At 44.6% G+C, this 15,002-nt stretch overlaps 1 protein-coding gene across 8 annotated transcripts in view; it reads left to right on the top strand.

Moving 5' to 3' along the window:
- PDE1C (phosphodiesterase 1C) overlaps positions 1-15,002 on the top strand; it is a 547,523-nt gene that overhangs the window by 162,489 nt on the left and 370,032 nt on the right. For all 8 annotated transcript variants that reach the window (XM_067746678.1, XM_067746672.1, XM_067746671.1 and 5 more), the window contains one exon: positions 5,845-5,895. In XM_067746678.1, coding sequence (XP_067602779.1) covers positions 5,845-5,895 — 51 coding nt within the window. The remainder of the gene's footprint in view (positions 1-5,844; positions 5,896-15,002) is intronic.

Below are 15,002 nucleotides of genomic sequence, written 5' to 3'. Positions count from 1 at the left end.
CCTGCGCTCTAGAGCCCGCGAGTCACGACTACTGAAGCCCGTGCGCCTAGAGCCCATGCTCCCCAACAAGAGAAGCCACCGCAGTGAGAAGCCCATGCACCTCAATGAAGAGTAGCCCCCGCTCACCGCAACTAGAGAATGCCAGTGCGCAGCAACGAAGACCCAACACAGCCAAAAATAAAAACAAATTTCTAAAAAATTTATTTATTTATTTGGATGTGCCGGGTCTTAGTTGTGGCATGTGGGACCTTCGTTGCTATGTGCGGGATCTTCATTGCGGCTTGTGGGATCTTTAGTTGCAGCATGCGGGATCTAGTTCCCTGACCAGAGATCGAACCCGGGCCCCCTGCGTTGGGAGCGCAGACTCTTAGCCACTGGACCACCAGCGAGTCCCCAGAACGAATACTTATAGAACATTTAAATGCTCAGTGGGTGTTAATGTCCTTGTACCATCTTCTTATTCTGCTTCCAGTTCTTGGCCCCCATCGCACTCTGCATGGTAGGACGTTGGTCATTGATTCAATACTGTGCCAGGCATTTAGGCATTAGGAATATAGTAGTTTTTTCATTGGCAGAGAATCTGTGCTTGTGTGGGGATTAGACTGTAGTGGAAGCAAAACGCAGTAAACCCAGTGAATGAAGAACAGAGCATACGAGAAGGTGATAAGTGCTTCCAGGAGGAATTGTGCAGGGAAGGGGGACGAGGCAGAGGGAGAAGGGGAGTCGGGAGCTGCGATCTTAATAAGGTGGTCATGGAACACCTTAATTAGAAGGTGACAGCTAGGTAAGCTGTCACTCGATCTTGGACGGAGTCTCTGTCTCCCCAGTATTCCATTCGGTTTTCCTTGCTTGGGTCTTTGCAAGTGGAAGGCAAGGTGAGGTGAGGCCAAGCATCTGTGAGCAATGCCGAGCTTCACCTTCTACAGAAACTAGGAGGGTGCCTGGAACCTCATTCCAACACCCTCTTCTCTGAAGTACCTTGTGTGTGGTTTTCCAGCCAGCAGGCTTCCCAAAGGACCTCACCTGGAGGGGGTCCCTGGCAAGCCCCAGAGCTAGTGGCAGAACAGCAGCCAGCCAGCATGCCAGGTAGATTTCCTTGCAGGAAGCAAGGCTCTCCTGTGAACAGCTTTCTCATTGTGTGTTTGCCCTGGCACCCAGCACCCCAGCTGCATTTATGCTCCCCCAGGTGCCAGGGTTTTCAAAACAAGGGTGGCAGTGTTTTTGGTGCTAGTTTTGGTTACAAAGCAGTGTGTACCTGCCCATGCCACCACTATAACTGTTTGGACCACCCTCCCCATCTTTTTCTGATGGCCTGGAATGTTTGTGACTCAGTTGGGGTTGGGATGCTCATTGCTCTGAGTTAACTTCCTTTCTCACCATCCTGTCTCACCTGCCCCTCCCCACTGGTCTCCTTTGGAGAATCTTTAAGATTTGTTTCTGGCCAATTTTCTGCCGGGGTGGTGGTGGTGGGGGGATACATGAAGCAAACATACCAGGGGCACACTTCATTTAGAATGCTGCTTCTCAAACATTAAGTAGCAGTTGTTTAAATTCTAGAATCTTGTCTTCCCTTGCAGGATTCCATTTCAGTGGGTCTGGAATGGGACCAAGGAATCTGTATCATATCATCATTATCTTAAAGTCAGTTCCCTAGCTGAACACACTTGGATAAACCCAGATTGAGAGACATAGTTTACCTCCCTAACTTGCTTGTACGTCAAAGCTGAATGAAACCTACTGTTGCAATCCTCCCAGAGTTTAGCCCTGTGTTGAGCTCCCAGGTGGCTCTCAGTACACATGTATTGAAGGTTAGAGGCAATGTGAGGTGAATCCTTTTATAAAGAACCCTTCACAATGTGAAGAGTTGCCCACTAATTGATCTCCATAGTTATGTTTGCAGTCTTAACTGTTGAATTTTTCATAAAGCAGAGGCACGTCTCTGTTCAGGATTTTAATGACAAAACGATAGCCTCCTGAAAAGAAGAACTGAATAGGGGTAATTATTTCTGAAGGCATCTTCCTCCCTGAATGTTGCTTTGATAAAGGTGTCTGAAGTTACACCATTTGTTAGTGCTTCACAGCCGTAGCTGCTCATTGGAATTATCTGGGAACTTGGAAAGTATGGATGCTTGGGTCCTGCCCGCTGAGGCCCTATTTAATTGGTCTGGGCATCAGGATTTTTTAAAACTTCTCTAGTGGTTCTTACATGTGGCCAGGGCTGCAAACCACTGACCTAGGAAGTGTGGAACCCCCTGGAGAGGGGAGTGGGTGATTCATTTCTTGAGACTTATAGGGAGTCCCCTTGGACTAAAGATAGAAGGTCCCCTGGATTCTGTGATTCAAGACTGCTCTGAAATCTGAATCTGAAATATGTTTCATATAAATAAATATACATACATATATAATGACCCAAACTATATATAATAGTTAATTGTTTTCTACCCCTTTAATAAAAAATTTGTTTCTGATTATAAGGATGGCATGTGCTTATCCAACTGTTGGGTTTATGTAGAAAAGTATAAAAAAGGCTGATAATCTCCCCAAATGCCAGCACATGGAAGAAATAACTGTTACTATATCTGGTGCACATCCTTCCGCTCATTTCTTTCTGGCTAAACACACACGCAGCCAAGATATACAGTTCAGCACCAATGGAATTAGTAATGCATACCGGTCTACGTGTTATACCCAGCACATCTTTCGGTAAATCTACGTAATAACTTTCCTTAAATGGTTAACTTTCCTTAAATCTACAGAATCATTTTTATGAGATCTTGCCAAATTCAAGCTCTAATTGCACGTGATAAATGGAACATCTACTTCATTGTCGAAGCTTGCTAGATATTTTTCTAAAATAAAAGGCAAACAGCAGTGTAGGAAAGCCCCTCTGCTGGTCAAGAAGCCCCCGTGTGTCTGAGCCGGCCAGCATTGTGCTGGTGGACCATCGAACGTGTCGGGGCAGTTTGTGGGCTGGGAACAGGGGGGCTTAGCAAGCTTGGCCACAACCACTCCTTGTAGTGCTGGTCTCTGTTGAGTCTTAGTTTCCTTCTTTAAGACCTTTAAGAGGTCCTGTCTTCACCTGCCTTCTGAACCCACGCCAAGGGTATAGAAAGCCCACGCCAGTCAGCAAAGAGCTGCCTCCCGAACGTCCAGGAGCTGGACTCACCCATAGGGGGCGTCTCAGTGGTGACCCATTGCTGGCCCATGGGTCTGGATAGTTACTCAGTTATTGAGAGAAGCTGACAATCTGCATTTATATTTGAAACCCCTTGATTTTTAAATGCAGACAACTAATTGTTTAAAAATGAAAGACATTGTAGGGGCCAAGCAGAACACACCTGGGGCTTTTTAGAGTCCTCTGGAAGCCAATCTGAGGGCTCTCTCTACGGAGCCATCTGTGGCACTGGTATGAATTTCAGTCTACTTCATTCAGTTCTAAAAATATTGAGGAATGCATTATTCTGCGTGCCAGTCACTGTTTGAAAGATTGGAAACAAAAAGATGAAAAGTTATGATCCTTGTCTCAGGTGGGGTAATTTATAGTTTAGAGCAGCTGTTCTCAAAATATGGTTTCCCCAGACGTGCATTCTCAGTATCACCTGGAAACTTGTTAGACATGCAAACTCTCGGGCCCCATCCCAGACCCACTGAATCAGAACTTGCATTTTAAAAAACCCTGCAGTTTATTTTAACAAACCTTCCTGGTAACTCTGGTGCCTGCGCGGGGCATTGCTGGTCTCACCACTGAAGCTTGAGAAGCACTGGTGTGCGCGGGGAGTGCGGAGCACGGGCAGAGGTCTGTGGACTGCAGAAGCCGTGCTGGAAGCCAGGGGAGCTTTTCAGAAATGAACGGCTCCTTCTCAATCTTAAAGGATGAGCAGGAGTGAAGCAGTGGGGAGGGGTGTGTAGAGGGGAGGGGGCAAAGGAGCAGTAGCAAAGAGGACAGAGAGTATGTAGGGCGTGTTTGTCCATTTAAAGTGTGTGGCTGGGCCCTGAAGGAAGCGCTGGGAAGTACAGTGAGCTGAGAAGACTAGGTGGTGCCAGGTTTTCAGTACTAGGTCAGGTTAGCTGGATTGCATCTTGTAGATGTTGGGACATCATGGGAGACCTTGGGGCACTGGGTCTGCATTTAGGAAAATAATGCTGCTAGCAGGGTGCAAATTCCTTCTGGGTAGAGACAACTCTCACTGGCCTAGATCTTGATTCCTGCCTCTCCTGGCGTGACTTGGATCTGGGTCAGCAATTCCCACCCTTGGATAGGGTGGCGGGAGGGGAGGAAAAAGCCTGTGGGTGAGGAAGCAGCCATGGCGGCATGTGAAACTGTGACGGTGTCGCGACCACCCCTCCTTCTTCCCTCAGGGAAAACACGCGCTCTCCAAGCTGAACATTTTAGTGCTTGCTGGTGTTCTCAGCAATGGCGATGGTCTTCATATTCCTACTTTAAAAGCAGCCCGTCAGTTTCTGCAGCAAACATAACCTTGCTCTATTTCTTTCTTTAGAGATCTGTAGTGTCCAAAGAGGAAACGATTTGAACTCAAGGCCAGGAAACTCACGTCAATAGCGAACTAGGTCTTGCTCCGTTCTCCCGCCCTCCCTCTCTGTCTTCCACTCTCCATTTCTGTCTCTCTTTCTTTCCAAAATGCTGGGGTGTGAGAGATAATGGGAGCAGGATGCAATGTTACCTCCCCCTGCTGGTTGTTTTGTAGAATGTCTTGTTTGTAATACATACAGAGTGCAGACAGTGGGGCAATGCAAATGACCGAAGCACAAAGTAGACTGAGATTAAATTCATTAATTAAAAAAATTATGGTAAATTAAAAATTTTTCACTCCTTTGAAAGGGTGAAAGGAATTTTTTGACTCCTTCCATTCTTTGCAACATGATGTAATACATTTCTGAAGTAGTTATTTCTTTTGTCCTGTACTGCAAATTCTCATAGATGAGAATGATTTTAATGATTACATTGGCAATCTCCTTTATTCTGCATATGTATTGGATGTTCTTTCCTAAACTAAAATGAACAGGTTTTTCCAGTTGATTGCTCTGAATGTTCATTCAAGTTGATCACGAATATCTACAAAACACCCAAGGTTATAGTCATTATGGGCATTAAAAGTGATATTTAAAGGGGATGAAACTTGTGTTTCAATTTAACAATTGATATCTTTTTTATCCATGAAGATGGTGTTCGTAAATATAGGGGATGGTAATTATGACCCTATCAAGATGATAAATTATACAGAGGCTTTTCAGAGGAGGGTGAACGACCCTGCTGAGAAGCGTTAGGGGTACGGTTTTCTAGGGCAGCTCTCCGGACAATTTTCTCGATCCTCCTATTTGTTAGACTCTAAATTTAAATATCCTTCTTAACAATAACCAACCTTACTATCTTCTGAAATCCCTGCCTTGCTTTGCACCATGGACCAAGAAAATCAGACTGATGTCAGGTGCTTGGGGTGCATTTGTGTGCTGAAGGACATCCCGGTGAGAGGAAGCTTAAAGCAGAAGGATGTGCGCTGGCTTTGAAGCCTGGTGTGCACGCCTCTTACTCAGTGCATGCAAGCCAGTTAACTCCTGTAAGCCTAGTAAACTAGGTATTGTTTAGGTCGTCTCCAGCTTAATTCACTTTTCTAATCAGAATGATTAAGGCTCTTGACCTCGTTTAGACATTGAGAGCAGCACTGGAAATATAGAAAGAGAGGGAGTGAAGTTGCTTTTATCCTCTTACAAAGACTCTCAAAAACAGTGTAATAGTGAATCATCCAGAGGATTAGCTGTAGGTTGGGCATATTCTACGGACACATGTGCCTTGCTCTTAATTGTATCTTCTGTTTTTTTTTCCAGTTGCAAATGAAGCCGGAGATAAGACTGCCAGACCACTTGCCTGCTTCTCCCGTGAGTAAATCTTGTTTCACTCCTTTCCTGGGCTCCTTCAGAGCCTTTTTGCCTGTGTGGTTCACCCTGCCAGGTGTCAGTAAAACACTGCTAGTAGAAGAGTAATATAGGAAATGTCTTCAGTGGGTTATTACTCCATTTGAGCCCCACCGCCAGTGAGTTATTCATTGCTGTTGCCTTTTCAGTCCTTAGAATTGTGGTTTATCAAACCGTGTCCTGGGGCTTTGCTATTCGAAGTGTGGACCTGGGAGCAGCAGAATCGACATTGCCTGGTGGCTTTTTAGAAATGCAGAGCCCCAGGCTCACCCCAGACCTACTGAATCAGGGTCTGGATTTCAACAAATCCCCAGATTCCTGTGCACAGTTGAGTTTGAGAAACACTGCACTGGAGAATCCCCTCAGAGTACCTTGCCGTGGGGTGGGCTTTTTCTGAAGAATGAGTGCAGAAGAGTCTATGAAATGCTTGTAGTTGTCAAGGTCCGTCACATGTGTGGAAGCATCGTCACCTCCCCATGTGGACTTAAGGGCTGGCTCCACTGGCTTTTCCTCAGTTTGGTGATATTTTGAAGCTCAGATGGAATCTGTAACTGGTTCTCCTTTGGCACGGGGGTGTTTGTAAGGGCCTAGGAGCTCCCCATCAATTTCACTTGACTCCTTTGTCTCCAGGTCTTCATCCCAATGGGTGAGCAAGGGTCAAAAGCCTCTTGATGTTTTCTGTGCCAGAGTGATCAGCGAGTAATACATTTGCAAGTTAATGCATCCCCTGGGATGAAAACCCAGATCCCAATGAAGGGAGTGGAAATACCAAGGGAGATTGAGTAGGGTTGGGTGGAGACGCTCCCCAAATGGGCTGAGCATCCAGTGGAGAAATAGTGGAACTGTAAATCAAAATAGATGGATTTTTCTTTCCAGCGCCGTCACTACTTTCACTTAAAGGAATTTCACTTATGCTTTCCGAGCCTCAGTTTTCCCATCTCAAAAATAGGAAACTCATACCCATCTTCTCTCTTTTATAAAAAGCTTACCATCTTTTGAAGTGATGGCATGAGAGTCACTGCATTGTTCACATAGGGCGGACAAAGTCTTGTGTGTGGATTCTGCCAACATAAGTCTTAACACGTAGAGTCTGAAGTATCGTTTCTCTGTTTATAGGGCTTCTTCCAAATTCTGCCTTCTAGCTCTTTTTGGGGAGGGGGCTTCAGAACTTCGGGATTGATTCCTAAAAACGATTTTTATAGAACCGTAATAATGTGTGATAATGAAAGAGCATTAAGTGCTCACATTTTAGAAACTGTGTAATAAAACACTTGCTTCTCACAGGCTCCCCTTTTCACTGCCCTCCTACCTGGAATCATTATTTCCAAAATAAGTATTTCATCCCACAGCTCAGTGAGGATGATGAATATGCTTTCAGTCTCTTTATTTCTTTGTCTCCCGAGCAGTAGTCAGGCAAATTAATAAGCTGGGGTGGTAATCCGACCACGCTGTGCAGGCTGCACCCCCATGGGAGTTTCTGCCATTTAGAGGCTCATCATGCTTGCCTTGAGTGTTGAAGGGTGCTGCGAGTTCAACACCCTTGAGTGTTGAAGGGTGCTGCGAGTTCAACACCCTTGAGTGTTGAAGGTGCTGTTGAGGAAGGTGTGGGAAGCATGTCCCAGGCAGAGAGAACACGTGGGCACAGAGGAGCCTCGCACGTTAGGGAAACTGGCTGGAGAGGCAGCCCGGGGTCAGGCTAAGAGGGGTCTTTGTGCTAGCCCACGGAGTGGACGCTGATTCTGGGGAAGCCTTTGAAGGGTGTCCTACTTGGCCAGCATCTCCCCCTCCTCCTGGAGCTTTAGGTGGCCTCAGGGGACCAGAGCTGTTTGGTGAAGAACTGGACCTCCCAGCCCAGCTCCAGACCCCAGTCAGGGGACGAGCTCCTGGAGCCCCCTGACACTGGGCTCCTGACATTGGGACTGTTGGCCCTGGGGCCGGGACTCCTGCTCGTCCAGATGTCTGGGATGCTGGGAGGCTGCCCTCCAGCGCCAGCCCCAGAGAGCCCTCCTCTCTAGAGAGGTCTGTTTTATGTGTATATCTGTCTCCCATTAGACAGTAGGCTCCTGGAGGCCAACGGACCCCTGGTTGAGCATGTATTGACTGTGCCTGGTTCAGGAACAGCTGCCTGTTGAATGAAGACTGAGTGAACTGCTACCCTGCCTGCAGCTGCCCCCACTCCTCCTTATCCTAACTTCGTGGACAGGGCAGGCTCTCCCACTGCCAGCACACACACTCCCGGATCCCTCTGGATCCAGGCCTCCCTCAGGGGGCTCCCATGTACTAACGTGAGGGTCCTCAGAAGCCACGAGGGACATGGGCTCTGGTGTCAGGCCTGGGTTTGGGTTCTGAGTCCAGGAATTCTGAATTCTGTGTGAACTTGGGCAGGTAACTTAATTACTCTAAGCAGGAATGAGTGCTAAAATGCTTAAAAACATGTGACGTGGTCACCGACCAATCAGGACAGATGTTGGCCATGGCTGATGTGAAGGAGGGTGCAGGAGGCCCTGATAGGCCAGTTACTGGGTGGGGCGGGGGCAGCTGAGGTGGATATTGGCCCTGATTACGTGAGGTAAATAATATAAAGCGTAGTGTTTGCACACTGTAAGATCTCAGTAAGTGTGGGTGATTGTCATTACGTATATTATTACCCTGAGTCATTTTCCTCTCCCCGCCTACCTCTCTCCCTCCCTCCCCTCCTCCTTTCCTCCGTCCATTCCTCCCTCCCTTCCTTTTACATGTGTTTATTGAAGACTTTTCTCTGCTAGGCCCTGGGGGCACACAGATGAGTAAGTTTGTCTTCCAAGAGCCCACAGTCTAATCAGGGAGTTGGAGAGTTGGACAAGTAAGTGGCTCCAGTGCAGTGTGTGGAGGGAGATGTGAGAGATTGGTACGGGAGCTATATGGGGAGGCCTCACCTGGCCTGCGTTGGGGGTGGGTTCAAGGGAGTCTTCCTGGAGGAGAAAAGGATTAGCTGAGGCTTGGGGAGTGTGTGTGGGTTAACAGGTAGAAAAGGTAGGGGGAAAAAAAAAAAAAGAAGCGACACCGCTCTTCAAGGAATAAAGGCCATGTGTAGTGTTCAGACGTGGCCACAGTGTGGCAGGAAAAGCTCAGATTTGGGTGTACATCTCTACTCCAGAAGGCTTAAAAGAGGCTGCATGCAGTGCAATGGACAGAGCACCTTTTGAGAAGGGAGTGCACGGAATTGGAAGAGACTGTCCTGAGGGAGGGGTTGGCCCCAGAGCTTGTGTAGCTGGGCAGCTCCATCCTGGAGTTTTGATTGCTTCCCTAATTGAGGAAGAACAATTTCTCCCCTGAGGTAAGTAATGATTGAAAAGAAAAGAATGGTGTCAAAAGCAGTAAGAAAATGGAGCCTAATTAGTAATGCCTGCAAATTTGGCCTCTTTTGCTTTGGGAGGTAATAATCCAGGTAGTGTTGAAAATAGATTATCCTATAAAAGAGCTGGAGTAGTTTTGGTGGATGGATGATAAAGCAAAGGGAGGTCGCCTAGTATTTTTATGTTGGGTGTATGATTGGGTGAATGATCCCCTTTCCTGGGCAGAGATGGGCAGGGGCAGGCGGGGATGTACAGCTAGGGTAGGTGCTGGGTGAGCCTAGTACCTATTACACGGTAATGGCCATTGTGGAGCCCCAAGGCAAATTCAAATCACGTCTGACGGAGCGCTCAAGTCCAGCCAGAGATTTTTTCTAAACTGACTGTCACACCAAGGAGGGTTTCTCACAAGCATCAAGTTGGGGGTGGATGGGTTACAGAACCAGGATGATGAGAACAAGGATAGGATAAAATGGGTGGGAGTAAAGGCTGAGAAATGCCATGAGCAGTGATGGGCTGTGGCTGTTGGCTGGGTGTTCAACGTTCTCAGGGGTGTGTACTATGAGCTAGAGCCATATAAAGGGCCCAGGACAGGGTAGGAAGCACATATGGAGATTTCCTGGTTTGTCTTTAACAACTGTAACTATTTCCAAAATGTTCAGATCCTCTGTAGAGCTCCAGGTCCCACCTCAGTAGTATTCACAGACCGAGCATCTTCATTTCCTACTTGCTCCCGCAGAAAGTTACCTTCAGCAGTGGCAGCTCTAGGGGCTTAGGGGTAGCAATGCAGCTCAGTGGTCTTCAAAGTGGGGACCCTGGGAACTTGTTAGAGATATGAGTATTTGAGCCCTTTGCCAGATCTGCTGAATCAGAAACTCCTGAGGGTGGGTCTCAGCAATATGTATTTTAACAGACTCTAGTGGTGATTCTGATGCATGCCATATTTGAGAACCACTGCTGTAGTTGGAAGGACTATGTTATGGTGGTGGCAGAGATAGAGGTAGAGGTAAAAGGCAGCATGCAGAGCAGTACAATGGTTGTATTTAGTTTATACATTACAGAATAGTACAACTAGCAGTTTTCGATAACTGCTTGTAATATGTAATTGCATACAGACATAAGACAGAGCAAATGTTAATTGTCCTTGTCAAAGAATAGTGTATTATTATTATTTTATCTTATTTTTATTGGAGGAGTTTGTGGGGGCTGATGGAGGTTATGGGAAAATGATCTAAAGGTCCCTCTAATCCTCCCTTGTGACTGGCACTGCTCTGCATCATCTCTTGAATCTAATCCTCTTTTTTCTAAGATCATCTCCTACCTGGCCCTGACCTTTCCTACTCCACAACAAGGTCATTGTAAGAACTGCTTGGTTGGCCCCTAGCTTCTTGCTTGTAGCTTTAGATCACCCTCCACACAGTAACCTGTACCGTCACGCTCTAGTTTCTGTCATGACATATTTGTGTTTCAGAACACAGGGAGTTACTCCCTAACTTGTGTTCATCCAAGATTTATCTGCCTGACCACAAGGGTCCCACTGCTTGTTCTTACCCCCTTTCTCCATCCCTTTCATCAAATATAGTCGTTATCAGCCATGCAAATCTGCTTGGTTCAGTAAACAGATATATCAACCCATTATCTTAGATTTGAAAAATTTCAAGTTAGACCAGAACTTGCAAATGATCTAGTCCAAACCTCACTACTTCCTGTAAAACTCATCCTCTTTGTGACATCCCTGTTAGGGGGTCATGAGCTCTCTGAAGGAACCCATCCAGTGATGGAAAACTCACCTTGTCTTAGTGAGGGTTGATGGTAACGGTCATAGTGATGGACTGGAATGTTATGTGTTTGGGGAACTGAAACTCACTCTGCTTTTCTTTTTTTGAATGTGTTTGATCAAGTCTTTGAATACGTCCACTATATCACTTGGTCCCCAATATGTTAGTCATTGGTCCACCAGTGGATGGCTGATGATACTATAAGTAGCTTCTAGAAGCTTGTGGACAATATGTAACCCAGATGTTAGCTGGAGGCTCTTAGTCCATTGACATCTAGTTAAATAGGCTCAAATCACTGTTGTGTGCCCTTTGGAGGTTCAGAGCAGACCTCAGTGTTTCCGTGAATATCTGGGATTGACTTAGTGTTCTTCTGGCCCTGATCTCCTACCTCTCTTGATTGTGTTCCTCTGTATGCTTCTGGCTCTTTTCATATCTGCTCTGACATAGACTCAGATGCAGGCCAAAGCCCCTTCCTCTTCTCTTCTTCCTGTGTAACCAGAGGCTATTGGTCAAAGCAAGACTTGACTGAAGATTAGGGAAAGGGAGATCACAATATGCAATTGTGTGCAGACAATTTAAAGTCATAGTTCTCTTCTCAACAGTTCTTTCACCCATCCCACAGCCAGTAATTGTTTTAAAGACCACGCTGCCCATGTAGCTCCTGGCCTACCACCCCTTGATCCTCCTCTATCCACCGTCCTCCATTCTTTACCCTTTATTTCCACTTCTCTCTTAGGAATAAAAATACACTCCTCCCAGTCTCTCGTGCAGAGCTGTATGACCATCATGTTAGTTGCTTTGGTATTTGCTGACACCCTTGCCTTCACCATCTCTCCTTTATTTTCAACTTATTTCTTTTCCTCCAGGAAGGCCAGTTTCTTCCTTAATGGGAATTGTGGTCCAGCCTGTTGAGATACTAACAGATATTTAACTCCTTGCCACAAGTGTATAAGCTTACACCATTAAAAAATCTGGTTAGAATATTTTTTTTGTGTGTGTGTGTAATGTGACCCCAGGGAGGCCAGGGAAGACATGGATTGGCTGTTGTATGCCAAGCACCTCCTCCCCTCCCCTCTCAATGTATACTCCTTTCAATAAAGTTAGGATAAAGTTTCTGATTCCAGTAAGAGGTGGACTAAGAAAACCTGAAAATCCTCCAATTTTTATAAGCCTGTAGGAATGCTGAGTAAAATATTTTTTTAAATGCCCTTAAATGCATAGTTAAACTTGCAATATAGAAAGGGAACTCTGCAGGTGGTAGAAATGAAAGAGGAATTTAATATCAGTACAGCAAGCTGTAAACATGCCTGCTGATTCTGCAGCTATGCTGCATGGGGGTGGTGCTGCTAGTTCCATGGGATCTAGTAACACATGTTTTAACATCCACCTGGGGAAAGAAGTTAAGGCCTTGGCCTGTGCAGCCTGGGGAGTTGGATATGAGACTTCTGCCTGAACTTGACTCTTAAAACATATGGCAGATCGTGTTTTCCAAAAATATTTGCAGCTCTATCTCCCATCCCACATGCTCTTCTTGCAGAGTGATGTTGACAAGCCTCCCACTGAGATGTGAAGCCTATGTTCCCTCCCCTTGAATTTTGGTGGCCTGTAACTGTGGCAGAATGTTGCTACGTGACTTGCAAAGTTACATCATCATAAGTGATGCAGCTTCCACCTGGGGCCTGTTGGGATGCTTGTTCTTGGAACACTGTCATCATGCTGTGAGGAAACAGAGAGGCCATATGGTGAGCCCACTGCTGCACCACCCATCCCAAAGTACAGGTTTGTGAGCAAAATAAATGGTTATTGTTGTGGTTTGAAGCCACTAAGTTTGGGGTGATTTGTTATGCAGCAATAGATAACTGGAACAAAGGGCTACCTCCTCAGTGAAAGAGGGACCTGAAAAACAAAATACATCCATTAGCATAGGGAGATAACAAGGAAACTTGTTTGCCTCCTCTTGCTCTTGAGGAAAAGTCTCTCCTGGGCGATGGGAACTACCTGCCTGGTCCAGGTACCCTTTCAAACTAAGAAATTAGTAAAAATTGGTTCTGTGGGCTAGTAATGGCAGAATCAAATGGAAAAATGCAGTAAAATCAATTGTAAAAATATTCTGAAATGCAACCCAAGTCATAATGTATTTTCATAAAGAAAACAAGGAGCACTAAATATTGTCTCACAATCAAAATTTTAAAAAAATCCACAGGGGCAGCAATCCACCAGGATGAACAAGAGTCAGTGAGCACAATGAATAGAGAATTAGAACCCTAAGACCTCGAGGTAATATATTGACAAACTGAAAGAAAACATGAACTACATATATTTAAAAATAAAGATATAAAAAGAATTGAAACTCTAAGAAGGGAACAAAAAGGAAGATTTTTAAGAGAACCTATAGAACTTCCAGAAATGTGAAAGTTAACATTAACAATAAAACAAACAAACAGACAAATAAACCCAAACACAGTTTATCCACCTGTGTTGGGTAGGACTAAAAAGGGAAATAATGAACTGGAAGATATATCTGAGGAAATTATCCAGAATGCAGCACAGGCAAACATGAAAGAATGGTTAAGCAATATGGAAGATAGAAAGAGAAGGTCCAACATACATCAAATAGGGATTCTAGAATGAAAGACCAAGGGGAATGTGGGAAAACTAGTAACTGAAAATCTAGTAGCTGAGAGTCCTGCAGAGTTGACTAGTGATATTAATCGTCAGATTGAAGAATCATACCTAGTTTCAAGCCCGGAAATAAAAATTAACCCATTGCTAGACACATAATAATGAAACTGTAGAACATAAGCAATGAGAAAAAACTAAAAACAATTGGAGGGAAGAAAGATTACCTACTGTGTCTGAAACTGTAAGTTTAGTTCTTCTATATTAAAAGAACCTTGAGTTTTTAGTGGGGCCTATGTCCCCATCCCTCCAAATAGAGTGCATTTCTCAGGTTCTCTCGAAGCTAGGTATGATGATGTAACTAAGTTCTGGTCAATGAAATGTAAGCAGAACTGTTGGGGCAGATTTCTGGAAACTTTCTTGAGGGTCTTGTGCTCCCTTTTTTCCTTTTCTTATTTATCCTTTCTCCACCCTGCTGCCTGGAACACAAATGTGATACTGAAAGCTCTAGCTGCCACCTTGGACCACAGGGATAATGGTCACACCAAGGGTTGGTAGTGTGGTAATATGAAGACTTTGTGGAACAGAGCTGCTATACCAGCCATGAAATGCTTACCTCTAGATTTTAGAGAGCTTAACATAAACTTCTATCTTGTTTGATATTTTGGAATTTTGAGTCTCTGTTACAAAGACATGTAGAATCCTAAATAATGCATCTACCAAGATTAATAATTAGACTGGCTGCATACTTCTTAATAGCATGTTTAGAAGTCAGAAGACAAATTGAATATTTGTGAAATGATGAGGGAAAAGAACTGCCAACCTGGAATACTATACTGAGAGAAATATCATTCAGGAGTGAGGCCAAAATAAAGACATTTTTCAGGCAAAGAAATTCCAAGAGAATTTATTATATGTATACCCTTGCACAGAGAATTACTAAATGCTATATCTCAGGAAGAAGACAACTGAACCCAGAAATAAGAATAAATTATGTTTAACAATTAGTTAAAAAGAATATTGGGATGTTTTTAGTTTTTTAAAAAACAGCTTTATTGAGATATAATTCATATACCATAAGGTTTCCCTGTTAAAAGTGTACAATTCAATAGCTTTTAATGTATTTGTGGAGTTGTGCAACCATCACCATAATCTAATTTTAGAAAACTTTTGTCATTCCTAAAAGAAATCTTGCACCCAATAGCAGTCACTTTTCATTGAGACTCATACTCCTAGTCCTAGTATATCACAAATCTACTCTGTGTTTCTATATATTTTTCTATTCTGGCCATTGTATATATTATAAAAGGAGTCATATAATATATGGTCTTTTGCGATTGGC

This window comes from Pseudorca crassidens, chromosome 8 (genome assembly GCF_039906515.1).
Source record: "Pseudorca crassidens isolate mPseCra1 chromosome 8, mPseCra1.hap1, whole genome shotgun sequence".
Lineage (NCBI taxonomy): Eukaryota > Metazoa > Chordata > Mammalia > Artiodactyla > Delphinidae > Pseudorca > Pseudorca crassidens.
Note: the sequence above shows the minus strand (reverse complement) of the source record. Positions and strands in the feature narration are given on the sequence as shown.